The sequence below is a fragment of the Leptonychotes weddellii genome, chromosome 9, assembly GCF_054177405.1.
Source record: "Leptonychotes weddellii isolate Sample4059 chromosome 9, ASM5417740v2, whole genome shotgun sequence".
NCBI classification, from domain to species: Eukaryota; Metazoa; Chordata; class Mammalia; order Carnivora; family Phocidae; genus Leptonychotes; species Leptonychotes weddellii.
Genome location: NC_138377.1, coordinates 32,378,778 through 32,398,036, shown reverse-complemented (window position 1 = coordinate 32,398,036; position 19,259 = coordinate 32,378,778). Strand labels below are relative to the sequence as shown.

Below are 19,259 nucleotides of genomic sequence, written 5' to 3'. Positions count from 1 at the left end.
AAATAATCAAAATATCATTCAGGATGTGGTCCAGTTATGGAACATGATGCCTTGAAAGTGAACACTTGCAAAGAACAGTTTTTGGTTCTTCCAGGGCACCCACTGGTCTGTAACTCAGTGATTGGACTTTATACCTGTAATTCCCAATGAAAGAGGAATTCTAGGGCTGGGGTAGATAACTAAAATGTTTATTGGTTACTGAAGCCACACACTTAGATTGAGAAGTGGTCACTTTTTCTGTTGACCACATCATACTTTCCATGAAACACTGGATATGTACCAGAGGGCACTCAAGTCAACCACGATAGTGTTTGCTGAAGGAGCAGAACTGAGCTCTTCTCGTGCGGCAGTTAGTTGTGCGGTAACTGATATGTCTCCTGTATGTGGAGAAACTAAAATCACTACCATGAATAAAGAGAGGTGCAGCGTATTTTAAGCTAATGTCTGTGTTAGACTCTTGAGACCTGCACAAAGGACAGACCCTTAACCATAGCTCCTTGGCGTTTTGAAATGACTCCAGGGTTCTGAGAGGAAATGTCCGGCTATAGCTTGCTACTTTATCATTTAGAAACCTGACACTACCCCTAAGGAGCTCCTTATAGTACATATAGAAAACATCTTCTGTATCTAGGATGGGAAGAGAAACCTTTATGTTTAGAGAATGCTTTTTCAATTTCATGAATGTGCACGATCTCTCGCTTGATTCTCCGCAAGCTTGTGAAATAGTGTCAGTCCTTCTTGTCATCTTTGGACTTCCGATCAGTAAGGAGCCCACAGGGGCTGAGGACTGGCAGTTAGTAGAAGAGCTGATCCTAGAACTTCGGTCTCTCAAGTCTGACTCTTTGGCTACACCCTAAAGTTGGCTCTCTGGTTGTGGTGATCCGCTCAAAGAGAAGTGGTGAAATGGCTAAGATCCTCCCAGATCCTGCCTTGGGAGCCTTAGAGCTGCAGGGCTGGGCCTGTCCCCCAGCCCCTCCCGCAAGTGCACTGAAGCCAAGTGTAGGATGTACTTTGTGTGAGTGAGCAGTGATGCATCACTGGGTTTTGTTCTCTTGAATAGCTATTCTTTGCTGGTAAGATTTGTAGTTGTTCTTGTATCCTTTTAAGGGAAGTGTAATTATATTCTTTGCCTTTTGCATACATTTAAGTAGCTGCTTGTCTCTGGAATTGGATGTTGGATTGTTCCTCCAGCTCACACATGGAGCTTACAAAATGCTGACAGTTGCTGTAGAAACGGTATCTGGCAGCTGTGACATAGTCGGAGCTTTGTGCTCCCAAAAAATTCCTTTGTAGGCTTTGGCAAATTAACATTTTAAAAGGCACTCATTATGTACTGGGTAGTTGGTTTTAAGAATAAAAAACACTTGGTATTTTATTTGCCACTTAGTGCAAAAGGATTCTCCTGGTTCTGAAAACCCCTTAAGCATCTTGTGAATTTTTGCAGGTAAAATAAGTTCCTACCTCGACAATAACAAACACCTGTCATCTTATCGCTTTGAAGTAAAATAGGTGCTTGAGCCCTGATGGGACTCTGAACTCTACTTAGTTTTTGGCACAAGCTATGATAATTGATCACTTAACTTGGAAATGAACACCAGAATTACGATTCTGAGACCTTTTTTTGATTTTTTCCCCCCCTTGACCAGATGACACAAAACCAAATGGGAAAAAAGTGGTGGGTGATGTGGCCTATGATGAGGCCAAAGAGAGGGCAGGCTTCATCACTCCTGTTCCTGGTGGTGTGGGGCCCATGACGGTGGCAATGCTAATGCAGGTGCGTGTGAGTAAGTTTCTGTACTGGAGGTTAACTGGATTTAGCATGGCGATCACTTCGCAATATATACAGATACTGAATCATTGTGTTGTATACCTGAAACTAACGTTATAGGTCAATTAGACCTCCATAAAAAAGTTTCTGTAATAATTGTAAAAAGCTGACGGGATTCAAGTTACTGCTTTTTTCCCCAAGTAGAAACTTACTCAGAAGTAAGGATGTGAATCTGTTGGAGAAAAAGAAGGGACAGTTAGAACAGAGATAGAGAATCAGTCATACTAATAGGGGAAGGTAAGGATGGAACAATTCGAATTTACTTTGGAGTAGAAGAAGCTCAGAAAAAGCAAAGTGCAAACACACAACTTTGCTAGGTGTGCTTTGTCTTGCTTGCCCTTTTTAATACAAACATCAGCTGCAGGGGAGTGAGGCAGGCAGCCCAGGGCTCTGTAGCTGCTTGTAGATTCTTGCTTAGGATTGAAGCATGTTTATAGGTGGATCATAAAGCTGTTCATTTTGTGGATAAAGTGGAGTGACCTGGGACTTGGAATTGAAGTGGAGGTTAAAATAATCACTTCTTCTAATAGAAGTTCCATTTGTGACATTTCGTTTAGAGCACAGTAGAGAGTGCGAAGCGTTTCTTGGAGAAATTTAAGCCAGGAAAGTGGATGATTCAGTATAACAACCTTAACCTCCAGGTTCCTGTTCCAAGGTAAAAATAAAATTTTGCTGGTTTAAAACTTTGTGGATTATCTGTGTTTAGCTGATGGATACCATGGCAACTATGTGCATGCCCCTCTCCAGAAGCACCATCGGGGGTCAGGGAGGGTCATTCCTAGGATGGGGTTAATTAAATTCAGTGAGTTAAAGATTGATACATGTTTTCTGTATTTTTTTTTCTGTATTTCTTTTAAGTGACATTGATATATCACGATCTTGCAAGCCAAAGCCCATTGGCAGCCTGGCTCGGGAGATTGGTCTGCTGTCTGAGGAGGTAGAATTGTATGGTGAGACAAAAGCCAAGGTTCTGCTGTCCGCACTGGAACGCCTGAAGCACCAACCTAACGGGAAATACGTGGTGGTGACCGGGTAGGCTGGTTCTTCCTTTGCTAATCGAACCTTCATCCTGATTGCCATTACCAAAGGTTGCATTTGCTCTCACCATATATATGTGAAGGTTCCTTTCATTTGGTTTTAGCTTTCTCACATGTGTTTAGTCTCATTTGATTCTTAGAGCATGCCTGTGAGGTAATTCAGAGTAGATTACAACCCTTCGGAGAGGAGAACATTTGTCAAGGTTATCCATCTAGTAGGTGAAAGAGTTGCGTTTTAAAAGCTGATCTTTTTTTTTTTAACCCCAAATTCATTAATTCAGTAGATATATTGAGCATTCATTTTTATTGCTTGGCTGAGGTACATACAAAAGCTAGTTTTTGAGATTAAATTGAGATAGTAAAATTATAGCAGTGCTTCTCTTCAAGGTAAAGTGTATTTTCTGCTCACAGTGAGAAGAGCTCAAGTACAGCAATCTTTTTAAAAAATGGACCATTTTTCGGAAACTTCAACTAAGGCTCTTGGGAAAGATTCTTTTCAAGTCTTTCGTCTTTGTTACCATTCAGATTAAGAGTCATTCTCTAGGATGTTAGGTCTGACTTAGTGATTTGCATAAATTTAACTCATATGAATCTAATGTCCCTCTTTGGCTTTCATCTTGAAGGATCACTCCAACGCCCCTGGGAGAAGGGAAGAGCACGACCACCATTGGGCTGGTGCAGGCCCTTGGTGCCCATCTTTCTCAGAACGTCTTTGCGTGTGTGCGACAGCCTTCTCAGGGCCCCACCTTTGGAATAAAAGGTATTAACAGGACTAGAATTTGGGTGGCCAGAGGGCACTGCTTCTCCTTCAGTCCTCCCGAGTCCACTTGACCCATGAGTGCCTGTGGGGCCTTCACCTCATTTAGACACCAGGAATAGCCTCTTGGCAACCCCCCATCATGTGCTTTCATCAGATCATCCCAGCTCTTGCCGTCAGTATTTGACACTGCACAGGGGTTCCCAGGGGGAGGGGGGGCGGGTACTGTATAGCTAGGGATGCTTTTATGTGACTAATAGTCAACTGTCACAGTAACAATAGAGGTAATCATAGCTACTGCTCATCATGCTGACTTTCTAGAGACAAAGACAAACACTACAGATGTTTTACCCTTTGGGGAATAAGAAAAGCCTACCCTTATTGAGTATATGCTTTGTGCTGTGTTTTGTGCTAAGCAGTTCATGCACTTCATAATATGAGATAGTTACTGGTATCACCGTTTTCCCAGTAGCAGCAACTGGGACTTGTAACTTAGTCAAAGGCACTTATTAAGAGCCATGTCGATTTCAAGAGCTTTCCCAGGACCACCAGCACAGTGTTTCTGCTGATTGCATGAAGACTTGACATCACTAATCATTCTTCACTTTTAGTTTTTGATAACTGAGGTACTGCCACTATGCTCTTTTAATTAAAATTATTATTATTTTTTTAAAGATTTTATTTATTTATTTGAGAGAGAGAGAATGAGAGAGAGAGAGAGAGAGCATGAGGGGGGGAGGGTCAGAGGGAGAAGCAGACTCCCCGCCAAGCAGGGAGCCCGATGCGGGACTCGATCCCGGGACTCCAGGATCATGACCTGAGCCGAAGGCAGTCGCTTAACCGACTGAGCCACCCAGGAACTGAATTTTTTTTTTTTTAAAGATTTTATTTATTTATTTGAGAGAGAGAATGAGATAGAGCATGAGAGGGGGGAGGGTCAGAGGGAGAAGCAGACCCCCCGCTGAGCAGGGAGCCCGATGCGGGACGCGATCCCGGGACTCCAGGATCATGACCTGAGCCAAAGGCAGTCGCTTAACCGACTGAGCCACCCAGGCGCCCTAATTAAAATTATTTTTATTAGTTATAAGTTCTTACAGTTAGCTTTCTCATTTGCTTGGTGAGAGTATCACATGTTCTGTTTGTTCCAGTGATTACTGCACAGGGTACACCTTTGCCCTTCTTCTGCCTGTATTAATATATTTTATACATGTACTGACTTAGCTCTGCTTTTGAGCTTGTCTTAACAACCCTCTTTCACTTCAGAATGAACCTTTCCCTCGTTCTGCTTATTGAACCCAGCGTTCTGCTTTTCCTCTTATGAACTGCCCCATTTTTATTGCGTGGTCTCTGCCTCACAAAAAAACCCACAAAATCTAAACCTCAAACTGACATTTATCTCACTGATAACCTCATAACCAGAACATTTTTGTCTGGTCTTCTGTTAATAATCCAAATAGTTCAGCAAAAGCTAGCAGTGAAGCTGCTTTCTAACATATGTCTCCTATTTAGGAAGAATTGCAGTCTCTGTGTTTGTGTTTGGCGTGTATATTTTAAACATTCCTTTTTTAAAATGCCAGAGTAGCGTTTATGAGAGTAGGAAATTGAACAGGGTTGTCTTTATGTAACTGTAGGCTGGGTCTTTTAACAAATGTTAGGAATCATGGGGAACCTGTTTCTAAAGATAATGAGTAGATATGTATGTGTTCACGGTTTTGTCATTTAGACCCAGATTTCAACTGAGACTATTCTGCGTGAACAGGGTCAAGTGTTTTAGCCTGGTAAAAGAAAACTAAAAAACACTGGATCAAAACTGTCCAAATGGTTGAAAGAAGTAAATAGATAATAAGCATAGCAGTGACAGAAACCAATTTGCTTTGCTTTGCTTTGCTTTGCTTTGTGGTGAAAGCACACTGAACGTGAGTCCTCACCCTTGACCTGTCCTGTAGGTGGCGCTGCAGGAGGTGGCTACTCACAGGTCATTCCCATGGAAGAGGTAAAGTGTCTGCAATTTGATTTGAATCGGACCCTTTATTATATATAGCTTTTCCTTTTTTTTCTATTAATATTCTTTTTTTTAAATTTTATTTTATTATGTTAATCACCATACATTACATCATTAGTTTTTGTTGTAGTGTTCCATGATTCATTGTTTGTGTATAACACCCAGTGCTCCATTCAATACGTGCCCTCTTTAATACCCAGCTCCAGGCTGACGCATCCCCCCACCCCCTTCCCCTCTTCCATAGATTAACCTTTTTCTGTAGACCTCTTAGTGGACAGATGATTGGTTTCTCATCAGAAGTAACACTTAAGGGGAAAACATCTTAATATGCAGACTTGTGAGACAGCTTAGTTTTTTGACATGACAAGGACTCCAAGGTCTGGCTTTCAGTGGGAATAATAACTTTAAGTGAGAGATCCAATGAAGCATGAGAGTGGGAAGAACCAACACAAAGCGAATTCAGGGTGGTAACTACAGAAATGGGAACAGTGTGCAGGCACGTAGGCGTAGGCTTGCTCTCCTCTACTTCTCCTCGGTCACAGTTGAAAGGACATGAGTATGTCCTCAGTAGTCCAAGGTTGCTGTTGATGCTGGTAGTGTGGCGTTTATGGTTACGGGACGTGTCCCTTAAGCTCCAATTTCTCCTGAGGAGGGAGAGTCTACAATTTATGTTTTCAAGAGCTATTTGTATTGGGTGTTTGTTCGCTAACTGTACTGCTGTTGGTTTTCCGTTAGCTTTTTTTTTTTTTTTTAAAGATTTTTATTTTATTTATTTATTTGAGAAGAGAGAGAGAGCACATGAGAGGGGGGAGGGTCAGAGGGAGAAGCAGACTCCCCGCTGAGCAGGGAGCCCGATGCGGGACTCCATCCCGGGACTGCAGGATCACGACCTGAGCCGAAGGCAGTCGCTTAGCCGACTGAGCCACCCAGGCGCCCTTCCGTTAGCTTTAATGTAGGGATTGATTGGGTTGCGATACACTGATGGTTGGAAAGATGCAGGGAAGTTGAAAGCCTGACGTGGCCTCTGCTCTGTTATAGTTTAATCTCCACCTCACCGGCGACATCCATGCCATCACTGCAGCAAATAACCTTGTCGCCGCGGCCATCGATGCCCGGATGTTCCATGAGCTGACGCAGACAGACAAGGTAGGCTGCTGAGGCCCCAGGGACACTTTTGAAAGGGTTAAAGCACCCAAATTAATGTTGGCCCCTCGGGTGCTGATGTTGCGGGTAGCGAGGCAGTTCCTCTCATTTAAAAGCCCTTTTCCTCCCTTTTCTTTAAGGCTCTCTTCAGTCGTTTGGTACCATCAGTAAATGGAGTGAGAAAGTTCTCCGATATCCAAATCCGAAGGTTACAGGTAAAATTTTCCCTTCTTCATTTTTGATATTGTATGAAATTGGGTGATTGGTAAAGAGATAAGGAAATGAAAATCTCCTTAGAGTAACCTATTTTGGATCAAGTTACATCCATAACCATGGTCTTAAGGTCATGATACACCTAGCAAAGATTGGTGGTAGAGGTTCTCACTCATCAATAAATTTTAAGTGGTTAGTCCTGGAATAAGGAGAGCACCAACAACCTGCCCTCAGTTAGGATGAAGACTGATATGTCCTTTATAGCATGGATAGGAGTCAGGATGCCAGCATCCTGGAGTTTGAATACCTGCTCTTCCTGGCACTGGGATCTTAAGCAAGAGCGGTTACTTCTATATTTTATTTGAATTTCCATTACAAATATATAGTCATCAAACATACACTGTACCATGTGACCCAGAAATCCTACTCCTAGGTCCAAGAAAAATGTGAACTTGTGTTCATACAAAAACGTGAATCTTCTTATTTATTTATTTTTTAAAGGTTTTATTTTTGCGAGGTAGAGCGTGTGAGCAAGTGCATGAGCAGGAGAGGGGCTGAGAGAGAAGCAGACTCCCTGCTGAGTAGGGAGCCTGATGTGGGGACTCCATCCCACAACCCTAGGATCCTGACCTGAGCCGAAGGCAGACGCTTAACCGCCTGAGCCACCCAGGTGCCTCAGCAGGCAACTTCTAATCTTAACTTTGATGATGGAACTTTCTGTCAGATGTGGGGAGGTGCTGGACTAAATCTGTCTGATCCTTTAAAAAGCTCTAGGGTGTGAAATCAAGGGACTTGCCCGAGGCTACAGTACCCCACACCAAGTTGGAACTAGAACCTTTCCTGGTCCCCAAGCATCCTCTGTGCTCTCCCAGTCTGGTGCTGTGTGCTCAGTCAGAGTGGGCTGTCAACGGCGGACTCTCAGCCTAGTGACTGAAAGTTTTGCTGACTCTGTAAATAACATCATGTACTAGGCTGGTGAGACCAGTTTGATGAGCCCGTGAGGGCCAGCTCTGAAAACACATCTGAGGTTTTAAAACAAAGTCCTCACAGTATAAAAAAGGAACTGTGGGAAGAACAGGATTTGTTGGAGCCCACTCAGATCTACCACACTTTAGAAAAAAAGGAGAATACATTATATAGGCACTTTCCATTTCAGGATGTGAGCTGCATATACACTATAAGTAAATAAAATTTCCAAGTTCTTCAGGAAGAAGAGACAAACCTCTTTTGTGCCTTTTGGAACAGTCAGAAGGCAGTGAAAATGCAGTCTATATAAAAAGCACGGAAAAGTGATTTACATTGATTTTTGATGATTGATACTTATTTTTGCCTTTCCTCCTATTTCATTTGAATTGGGCTTCTCAGTTGTCTGATTGAAAAAGCTTTGCACTTTGCTTTTTCCTTTCAATATGTTTGGGTTTGGTGAATTAGGTACAACACTTGTGGGTCATTATGCTTATTTAGGGCTAGGTTTAGGGAAGTACCTCTGGTGCTCAGTTACATAGGAGTAAACATGTTAGTAATACCTTTGTATGTGTGTGAGGAGGAAATAAAGCTTCATCCTAAGGGATTATAGTTTTCCCTTCTGAATATAACACAGTTTATATTTCCTAGAAGGCACCCCATCTGGAGATAGAGAATATATTTTTTAAATATTTAACATGCTTGGGACACTTGGGTGGCTCATTCGGTTAAGTATCCGAATCTTGGTTTCGGCTCCGGTCTTGATCTCAGGGTTGCGAGATCGAGCCCTGCATCAGGCTCTGTGCTCAGTGCGGAGTCCGCTTGGGTTTCTCTCTCTCCCTTGCCTTCTGCCCCTCCCGCCCCCCACCTCAAATAAATAAAAAAGTCTTTTAAAAAATTATCAGGCTTTTATTTGTTTTGTCTTAATTCAATTTTCCTGCCTCTTCAGAGACTAGGCATTGAAAAAACCGACCCTACCACACTGACTGACGACGAGATAAACAGATTTGCAAGATTGGACATTGATCCAGAAACCATAACTTGGCAAAGAGGTACCTGTGCAGTATGGATGCCTGATTTGCTTCCATTGGGCTGCACACCCCACACTGCCCATGTGGGTCATTAAAATACGGGGTCCAGAAGCTTATGTGTTGGTGTTCTCACGGTTAAGGTATGACCAAGGCAGTGACTTACGTGTTTTTTTGGTCACCTCCATCAGTCTCTCTCCTTATTAGCTGTAATCAAACCTCCTTTCGTCGGGTTCGTTGGACATTTTGCTGGCTTTTTTCAGTGTTGATTGGAGTGAGGGTGGTTTCGAGGAGGCTCATGCCTACACCAGAAATAGCATTTTGCAAGTTTCATTTTATGCAAAAAGTTCCGGTGTCATGAAGTAGAGAAATTATGTTTTATCACTTCTTGAATCATGTTGCTCTTTTCTCTCAGAACTCTTGTATGGTATAAAGTGACTTGCTTTTTCTTGTTGCTCTCTAGCTTGCCTGCTCATTTTTACTTCATTTTATTAAACTCCTGTAACAAAGTAGGTAGCCTTCAAGGTTTAAACAGTTGGCGGTTTAGCGAGTGAGTTGCCTGGCTTCACTGCCGTGTGATGCTTCTCTGGGTACAATTGGCATGGCTTAGAATTTTCTTTGGTACCAGCAGTGCGTCTGTCTATGCCACGTCACTGCTGAGAAGGAATTTTTGTCCAGTCATGCGGAATGCAGCTAAGGGCAAATTTATTGAGCATTTCAATGATTTTCATTGGCTCAGTAACGTTTGCTAGCTAATGGCGTTTTAAAGATGACTCCCTTAATATCGAAAACCACATTGATATTTCTCTTCCTTTTGCTTCAGTAGCTTTAGACAGATGGTATATTTTATGAGGAATAAGCTAAAGATCCATTTTGAAAATTTAGTATCTTGTTCACTTTTCCTTTGCTTTATGTCTAATTTATGCTTTCTAGGAAAGTAGAAGGAGACAAGGGAAAAAATGGATCATACCTATTTTTTTTTTTTAAAGATTTTATTTATTTAATTGACAGAGAGACAGCAAAAGAGGGCACACAAGCAGGGGGAGTGGGAGAGGGAGAAGCAGGCTTCCCGTAGAGCAGGGAGCCTGATGTGTGGGGCTCGATGCCAGGACCCTGAGATCATGCCCTGAGCTGAAGGCAGACGCTTAACGACTGAGCCACCCAGGCGCCCTGGATCATACCTATTGACTGGCTATTTTATATAGAGAAATTAAGTACAAAGAACTTGACCTAGTTTTTTTTGTTTGTTTGTTTTTTTGTTTTGTTTTAAAGATTTTATTTATTTATTTGAGAGAGAGAGAATGAGAGAGAGCACATGAGAGGGAGGAGGGTCAGAGGGAGAAGCAGACTCCCTGCTGAGCAGGGAGCCTGATGCGGGACTCGATCCCGGGACTCCAGGATCATGACCTGAGCCGAAGGCAGTCGCCCAACCAACTGAGCCACCCAGGCGCCCTTGACCTAGTTTTTTAAAAAAAGAATAGGGTCCAACAGCACATTACATCCTTCACTTATCAAGTGGGGTGTGTGTGTGTGTGTGTGTGTGTGTGCGCGTGCACACATACACACACATGCTCACACTGTGCAAGACACTGCTTTGGGGGTTTAAATTATTGCAGTCTTTATGGAAAATAATTTCCCATGTGATCAAATGCCTTAAAAATGCCTCTCCCGTTTGACCCATTTAGAGTGTGAATTGGTTTGTTGTTGTTCGTTTTGTGTTTTATGCTTATTTGGCATGTCATACAAAAAACAAAATTGGGAATGCACTAAAATGTTAACAGTAATTAGTCCTGAAAGGTGAAATTAAGATTAGTTAGTTGGTTGATATTTGCCGTGTTTTCCAAGGGTATACAATTGGATAGATATTCTGTCATCGAAATGGAAATTATTTCTTCTAAGTGTGCCGAAGGAAAGAGCAGATCTATTACCTAGCATGCTTCAGAAAGCATTTGCCTTGCCCTGCCTTTATGGCTCTTTTGTCTCTCAGGATGGTGTAAGGTCAGTGAGTCATCCCACAGAACAATAACCTCAGCCTTTTAAAAAACTGGCCTGCTCTGTTTTTCTTTTCACGTGCAGTGGGCTTTAAAATAGATGCCAGATTTCTCCTTGATGGTTTGAATTCTGTAGACAGAATAAAACCAAGCCACTCCACATTTCTTAAAAATATCCTTCTTTAGGGGCGCCTGGCTGGCTCAGGTCAGTAGAGCATGCGACTTTTGATCATGGGTCGTGTGTCATGAGTTTGAGCTCCACGTTGAGGGGTAGAGATTACTTAAAAATAAAATCTTTTTTTAAAGTAAAAAATAAAATAAAAGTAAATAAACATATCCTTCTTTAAAAATAATTCCTGTTCATTTATGGCATGTGAGCATCATTTCTTAACTTGCACCCATATTCTAGCTTCACCATCAGCTTTGAAATCAAATGTTAATAGACAGTCATTAAGTTGGACTTGTTTTAAGACTGCTGGTTTAACTTTATGGTCCTTTTACTAAAAATTGTTCTGTACCTTCTCTTTCTACTACAGTATTGGATACCAATGATAGATTCCTGAGGAAGATCACCATCGGACAGGCTCCAACGGAGAAAGGGCACACACGGACGGTAGCTATTTGTTCTAAGTGAATTATTCCTGTGAAGCAGATCTTGCTGCTTCTGTCCTCCTCCATCCTCTCCCGTACGATTGATACTGCCAGGTGCCACTCTGCCTTCTCCCTTTTAAAATGGAAGTGAGTAGGTGTGTGGCATTGAGCACTCCTGACAGCTTTTGCAATAAATCCCATGTGCCACCTGTGTGTTTTTCCCCCAGCATTTTTTCCTGGAGGTGGTGAGCCCCCGGTGAATATCCTTGCACATAAATGGATCAAAACTGCCTCTTTTTTGTGTGTGGCCGTTCACAATATGTCTCTTGGTTGTAAGAGCTTCTGTGTTGTTTCCTTGTGTGTTAGGGAAACCATCACCACATGATTACAAGCTTCCTTCGGCAGAGACTGTTGGTCCTGCTAGAACATTTATTTTTAAAAATTGGCGACTCAAGGTCCTGGAATCATTGATGACAAATTTTTGCTATTGGAGAATTATTTTCATTAAGTTCTTTGTGTACCGTTGTGCCATTCTGTCCTTTGAGGCTATTTGTGTAAGCCTCGGATGCAAACAAGGATTGCTTTTGCAACTCACGCTTCTGGTTTAATGCAGTGTTGCCTGTTGTGTCTTCTCCCGGCCAACAGGCCCAGTTTGATATCTCTGTGGCCAGTGAAATCATGGCTGTGCTGGCTCTCACCAGTTCGCTAGAAGACATGAGAGAGAGACTGAGCAGAATGGTGGTGGCATCCAGCAAGAAAGGAGAGCCCATCAGTACCGAAGATCTGGTGGGTACCCGGGTGTTCAGAGGGTGCTCTGCGGGGACCCAGAGGCTTGGTGATGCCTCCGGGTCTATCGCCTTAGGGTATCCCAGCGGTTACTGATAAATTCTCTGTGATTTTGCTACTTACAAGAGAATTATGAAGTTTCCAAAAAGTACCTCATAGCAAGTAACAGGTGGTATGCTCCAGTAATAGACCACAGGTTTCAGATGATTTGAGCAACATCTTCATCCTGTGAGTATTTCTAAAAGTGGGTGTATGACCTCAGTTTGCAGAGAATGTCAACTGTCCCAGTGAGGTCCTTAGCTGCTGAGGTTGGAGTCACACCCTGGCTTCTCCCCACAACAGGCCTCCCTCTTACCATGAGGCTTATTGACCACCATCTCCACATTAATAACCACATTGGGAACAACTTATTAGCCGGTTTGTCTGATGGCCCTCCTAGGCTAGTTCTCCACTTCAGGATTATTTCCGAACTGTCTGTGTGGTAAAATGAGGTTTAGAATGAAATCATCTTACAGATTAATTTTTTTGAAAGCCTGTTTATGTTGATATACACCAAAATGTTTGGCCTGTGATTAGCAGTCTGTCAGCTAAATTCAGAAAAGGGAGAAAATACTAATTTCCTGTTTTTACAGTCAATATGTGTAAGACAGGAAGTAGTTTTAAATTTTTACACCCAAACCAGAAACTTAGAAACTCACCAGAATTGAATATAGGTGGGATCCATAGCCTTTTCTTACTTTGTTACCAATTTATTCAACTATGGTTGGATGGCTTAAAAGAGGGACCTGATATTTAAGAGTGTGTATTGAACTCCTGGGTACTTTTTCAGTTTCAGCTTTGGAAAACACACACTGAATTTGGTTTTCAGTCATTTCTGCCCAGACATCAAAGTTACAAATAATTCAGTTCTCTAAAAGCTAGCATTTCTGTGCTATAAACTGGCTTCAAATGGATTCCCTCATCAGTCAACAACAGTGCTTGATTGAGATGCTTGTTTCCGGAGTTACATGTTTTTCCACAAATTACATGTGAATGTCATTTTTTTTTTTTAAGATTTTATTTATTTATTTTGAGAGAGAGAGCACATGAGATGGGGGAGGGTCAGAGGGAGACGCAGACTCCCTGCTGAGCAGGGAGCCTGATGCGGGACTCTATCCAGGGACTCCAGGATCATGACCTGAGCTGAAGGCAGTCGCTTAACCAACTGAGCCACCCAGGCGCCCGTGAATGTCATTTTCATTGTGTGTGTTCTTCCTGCTTGAAATAAGAGACAACTTCATAGTATATCCAGAAAAAAATAAGTAAATGGATGGTTAGTTCAGGTGAAAGTACCAATTGGTGCACAATCACTAAAAAGGGAAGATCTAAGAATGTTGAGTTTTGGTTCAAAAGATTGGGGGTTTTTGCTGCTAGGAAACAAGGTGTCATGCCTTTGTCTTGTAGGGGGTGAGTGGTGCATTGACAGTGCTTATGAAGGATGCAATCAAGCCCAATCTCATGCAGACATTAGAGGTGAGCCGAGCGACTCCTGCCTTCCTGAATCGGTCTTCCGTGTCAGAGCAGAGTGGTTATAAAGCACACTTCTCGTGGGGAGTCAGAGAGTTCTCTACCTGCTCATCTCTTTCCTCCCATTCTTTCTCACTGTTGTGATTGGGATGTTGCTGAAATATAAAAGGGGTGGCGTTGTATTTCTCTGCTGGGAAGTCTTTGTCTTTTGGATTCCCAAAGACATGATCCCATTTGTGGTAGCTTTGCCCATGCCATCTTGATTTCCACAGGGCACTCCAGTATTTGTTCATGCTGGACCATTTGCCAACATCGCACATGGGAATTCTTCTATCATTGCAGACCGGATTGCCCTCAAGCTTGTTGGCCCTGAGGGGTTTGTGGGTTAGTATTTTTGCAAAATCTGTGAATAAACTGGTGTTTTTCTTTTAACATCAAGGGAGTTGGGATGGCCTTTTTACAGTTGCTTTTCTCCTCACTTACAGTGACTGAAGCAGGATTTGGAGCGGACATTGGAATGGAAAAGTTTTTTAACATCAAATGCCGGTATTCTGGTCTCCGCCCTCACGTCGTGGTGCTTGTGGCCACAGTCAGGGCTCTTAAGATGCACGGAGGCGGCCCCACGGTGAGGATCAGGAGTTCAAAGAATCTGGTTCTCAGCAGTGTGCTGAAGGCTAAAAGGAAGTTGGGATGACTTGTCCCTCTTTCTTCATTAAGCTGCTCTTATCCTCATGATTAATAGGGTGCTGAGAGCAAGAGATGTTTCCACAGCTCTCATGCCGGCCACCTTATCACTTGTGGAAATTGGCTTCATGGCCGGTCTTTCTGAGGGAACCTCTGATAATATCTAAACCAAAGACGTGTGCTTGGCTAGACGCACAGAAAACTCCTTTATGTTCAGACTGTTCTTTTTAAGTAAGTCCCATTTTCCCTCTAAATAGTGACATGGGCAGCCAGCCAACCAAACCATTTAGCTGAGACAGAGGTCAGCCCCTTTTTGAAAGGTGCGTGCTGGGTGAGACTAGCCCAGCCTGGGAGGGAGGAAAGGGAGAAAGGTAGATATGCCCTGGACTGCCTCCGAATAACAGAGAGAAGCTAGGTCAGGACTAGTTTATCTTCAACTCCAACCTGAACTTTGTGTTTTCCTGAATTTCTACTGGTTAGAAATTGCACTTTTATCCTATTATTGTAATACCTTTTCTTCAGCGCCTGCACATGAAGACATGGTGATAGTTTTCAGAAATTATTTGAAGAAGTATTAGATTCCTAGCCTTATTAAATTCCAGAAGCCAGTCTTGCGACATGAGAAATAAAACCTCCTTCACTTAAAATCAGTATTTCTTAGTGTAGCGATCAGGGTTTTCCTAACATAGCAGTTCTCAAGCATTTTAGTCTCAGAACTTTTTTTTTTAAGATTTTATTTATTTATTTGACAGAGAGAGACATAGCGAGAGAGGGAACACAAGCAGGGGGAGTGGGAGAGGTAGAAGCAGGCTTCCTGCTGAGCAGGGAGCCCGACCCAGGGCTCGATCCCAGGACCCTGGGAACATGACCTGAGCTGAAGGCAAATGCTTAACGACTGAGCCACCCAGGTGCCCCTAGTTTCAGAACTTCTTTACACTCTCAAAATTATTGAGGACCTGCAAGAACTTTTGTCTCAGTGGGTTATAGCTATGATATTTACTGTATTAGGAACTGAAGCTGAGTTACATAGCAACAAAAATTACATATATTTCTATATGTATTTTAAGATTTTTTATTTATTTGAGAGAGCGAGAGAACCCGGGAAGAGCAGAGGGAGAGAGACAAGCAGACTCCCCACTGAGCATAGAGCCGGACACAGGGCTCGATCCCAGGACCCTGAAATAGTGACCCAAGCCGAAGTCAGACATTCAACTGACTGAGCCACCCAGATGCCCCCCAAATTATATATATATATATATACATATATATATTTTTTTTTTTAAATGAAAAGTTGTTAAATTTTCCCAAACAAAATGTAAGCATTGTACATTGTTCAGATCTCTTCAGGATCTAGCCTAGTTGAAGACCACTGGACTCTCACCTTCTGCATGTGATCACGTCACATGTTCTTTGCAAAAGTCCATTGTACACTCCATGAGAGAATGAGAGTGGAAAGAACCATGATACCTTAGAATTATTGTGGAAGTAGTCTTGACCTCATGGACCCCATGAAAGGATGAGGTCCCCAGACCGCACTATGAGAACCACTGCCATAACCCAGCCCCAGCACACCTCTCCAGTCTAGCCCAGGAGTGCAGGATGGACTCCCCTTTTTTCCCCAATTATAACCAACATGTTTTCCCCTTGCGCCATTGTACCTTCTTTCCTCCTGATCTCAGGGTCTGAAAAATAATGCCAGACACTTAACCTGGGCAGCCCTGAGAGGAGAGCATCCCACACAGAGCTCTGTCCGGGAGGCAGCCCTGCTCTCTCGCTCCCTCTTAGAGCTGCATGTAAGGCCCAGAACATGGCGGCTCAGGTCCCTGCTCCCTGCCCCGCCTTTCCGGGGCCCCTTTTGGAGTTGGGGCACTATCGTCCCCGAGGAATGGGAGCACACCAAGCTGAGAAGCTGAAGGCTTTAAGGCACTCTGCACTGCTCACAGTGGAGTCTCTGGAATTGGCACCTTCACCTCAATGCTCATCCGTGTGGGTACAGCAGGGCCAAGCCATCAGGAGCCTCCAGAACAGTGAGCTCACTGCTGTGTATTCTGACACCTTAAATATACTCTGATGGAGGGAGAAAATTCTGTGTTGGGTCCCTCTTGTTTGCATCGCTCGTGCTCCCTTGTTCAGCTCCATGAAGGCGTGGGCTGGCTCCATGGGGCAGCTCAGGAACCCATTGTCACAGGGTTTGTCACAGGGCTCGTCACAGACTTCGTTGGTGGACATTTCAGGGTGGCATTTGCAGGGCTGACCGCTGCCTTTTTCCCAACACGCACCTTGGCTTCCACCCCCACTGCTGTGTGCTTTGCTCATTGAGGTTCATGCCCCTGCCTAGAACACATCCCTTTCCCCACCGCCTTCACATACCTGTCCTCACCTCCTTCGTTCAGGCCACAGACGTCTCCCACTCTGCTCAAAGCAGTCATTTTTGTTGTATGCAGTAGGGTTGGTCAGATACCCTAAATCCTTTGGGCAGGAAACAACCGTATCCTGCTATGAACCACCCCTCCCCCGCTGGGATGCAGCTTCTGGCCTTTTGCACTTGGCAAGGCATCCTTTTAAGCTAAAATTGGATTGTAAGTAGAAAATGCCTCTGACTTTGCTTCCTTTCCTTCCAGGTTACTGCTGGACTGCCTCTCCCCAAGGCTTACATAGAGGAGGTAACTTCAGTCATTTCTAATCGCTTGTCCTAGAGGGCACCCCACCCTGAATCACCATTTCTCAACCCAGTCCGTGTGGACATGAGTGGGCGTGTGGCTGCTGGGAGCAAGGGCGCCAACAGGCCTGCAGTGTGCTGAAAAATTGCAGTGGATAAAGTTGGGAAGAAATGCTTCATGAAACAGCCGCTCCACAGAGGCTGCCATGAAGCCACTCCCCCAGACCAGTGGTTGGTTCTAGTCGGGGGACATTTGGCAATGTCTAGAGACATTTGTGATTGTTTCGACTTCAGGTAGAGAGAGCTCCTGGTGCCGAGTAAAGGCCAGGGATGCTGCTAAACACCCCACAGCTCACAGGACGGCCCCCATGACAGACTCATTTGGCCCCAAATGTCAGGAGTGCTGAGGTTAAGAAACCGTGCCCTAGACTAATGACGTTTCTTTCCATTGTCGTCCCTGCATTGGCTGCTTCATTACGAAATGCCAATTGAGTGTGAAGCAAATAGGGACTTTTTTTTTTTTTTGAAATGTCTTTTCTTCTGTAGATTTAAATCCATGTTAAAGGGCCAGTATACAGTCAGGATCCTGTTATTTTGCTAGGTAAGGTTTCCCTGATCTGATTTGGTAGATAGCAATCAAGGAGGAGCTCAAAGAAGAACCGGGAGCTTGAATCGTTTCATATTTAGATCATTTCCTCTCAAACATCGCTAGAGCCTGTTTGGCGTGGTTATGTGAGAGACAGACCCTCGCATGAGATGGTGAGGTCAGCTGCCGCCACTGTTCATTCCGTTTTTCGGCCTTTTTGGGGAGACTTTTAAATTGTCGGGCAATATAGTGCCACTGTTCAAGCCCTAAATGAAGTATTTCAGAAGCAGCTAGAAAAGAATTGTTGGTGCCTTGAGTCTGCCTGTCTTCTGAGTTATGATTTGCCTTTTATGGTCATTTGTCTGATTCACACGTAGGAGGGGAATTCACAGTTCTGGCCCTCCTGCCACCCCACAGCCTTTCCTGTGTCTAATTAGAGTTACTGCCCCTGACTGGCCCAGCTGGTGTCTTCATTTAAGAAATTCTCCTTTTTAAAAACTGTTCTCAGTCTTACATATTAATTGGGTTTCATGTGATTAGAGGTAAAGAATTAGCAGGGCTCTTTAGAATATCAATTAAATCCTAATTTTAGTTTTCAACCATTAAGGGGAAAAAGGCGTAAGTCGTGTTTATAATCTCAGTTGTTTTCTATCCTTATCTTATTACCCCCTTTTTCTGCTGTTTTATTGAATCCACAGACCAAGGGCTGTTAACTGCTGGGGTTTGCTCATGATCCAGTGTATTTATTTTTATATAAGACTATTATATTTTTATCTTAAAAAGATTTAATGTATTTTTAAGCTTATAATAGTAACATCCTTTATGTAAAAAAAAAAGTTAGACAATGTAAGGATATATAATACATGATTTGAGTCCTCTGAACAGTTTGGTAGATATTTGTCAACATTTAAAATATTTCCTGAATATATACGTGTTTTTTTGTATTTGTCCAAAAATGGAATTAAGCTGTCCATAGTTTTGCAACTTTGGTACACTGTAGTACATCTTTGATAGGTTCCATGTTAATACAGATTATTTCACTTTTCGTAACGCCTGTATGATACGAATTTATTGAGTGTATATGTCATAATTCACTGGCCCCATCCCCCATTGAAGGAGGTTTGTGTTTGCAGTTTTCCAAGGCTGTGAGCAACGCTGCCATTAACATTTAACATATTTGAAGATATGTTTCCTTCATTACTTTCCTTTAAATGTCTCAGTATTTGGTTCTTAAACATGGCATTTCTCTTGTTTTCTTTGTCCCCGCTGAAGGCTCACGGTCGAGTTCCTTAGAACCTTTGAAAGCACCACTGATCACTGCATATTTTCCGACAGCACTTTGGCAGCTGTGTCATGCCCACCAGGCACTGTGCTAGGCGCGGTCTTCGGGCGGAAGGGTCCGAGCGCCGCTGAGTAGAGGCAGTTTATACCCTCGTACCATATGAGTACATAAAATCTACCGAACACAAGGTTGTCAGTATAATT

The 19,259-nt window shown here is 43.2% G+C and overlaps 1 protein-coding gene across 1 annotated transcript in view; it reads left to right on the top strand.

Annotated features, from left to right (window-relative positions):
* Window positions 1-19,259, top strand: part of MTHFD1 (methylenetetrahydrofolate dehydrogenase, cyclohydrolase and formyltetrahydrofolate synthetase 1) — a 54,269-nt gene that overhangs the window by 28,499 nt on the left and 6,511 nt on the right. Inside the window, exons 9-23 of the mRNA XM_081829703.1 lie at window positions 1,647-1,774; window positions 2,386-2,483; window positions 2,687-2,860; window positions 3,489-3,625; window positions 5,569-5,615; window positions 6,663-6,770; window positions 6,908-6,982; window positions 8,893-8,995; window positions 11,499-11,575; window positions 12,199-12,339; window positions 13,783-13,851; window positions 14,118-14,229; window positions 14,331-14,470; window positions 17,151-17,214; window positions 18,382-18,392. Coding sequence (XP_081685829.1) covers window positions 1,647-1,774; window positions 2,386-2,483; window positions 2,687-2,860; window positions 3,489-3,625; window positions 5,569-5,615; window positions 6,663-6,770; window positions 6,908-6,982; window positions 8,893-8,995; window positions 11,499-11,575; window positions 12,199-12,339; window positions 13,783-13,851; window positions 14,118-14,229; window positions 14,331-14,470; window positions 17,151-17,214; window positions 18,382-18,392 — 1,484 coding nt within the window. The remainder of the gene's footprint in view (window positions 1-1,646; window positions 1,775-2,385; window positions 2,484-2,686; window positions 2,861-3,488; window positions 3,626-5,568; window positions 5,616-6,662; window positions 6,771-6,907; window positions 6,983-8,892; window positions 8,996-11,498; window positions 11,576-12,198; window positions 12,340-13,782; window positions 13,852-14,117; window positions 14,230-14,330; window positions 14,471-17,150; window positions 17,215-18,381; window positions 18,393-19,259) is intronic.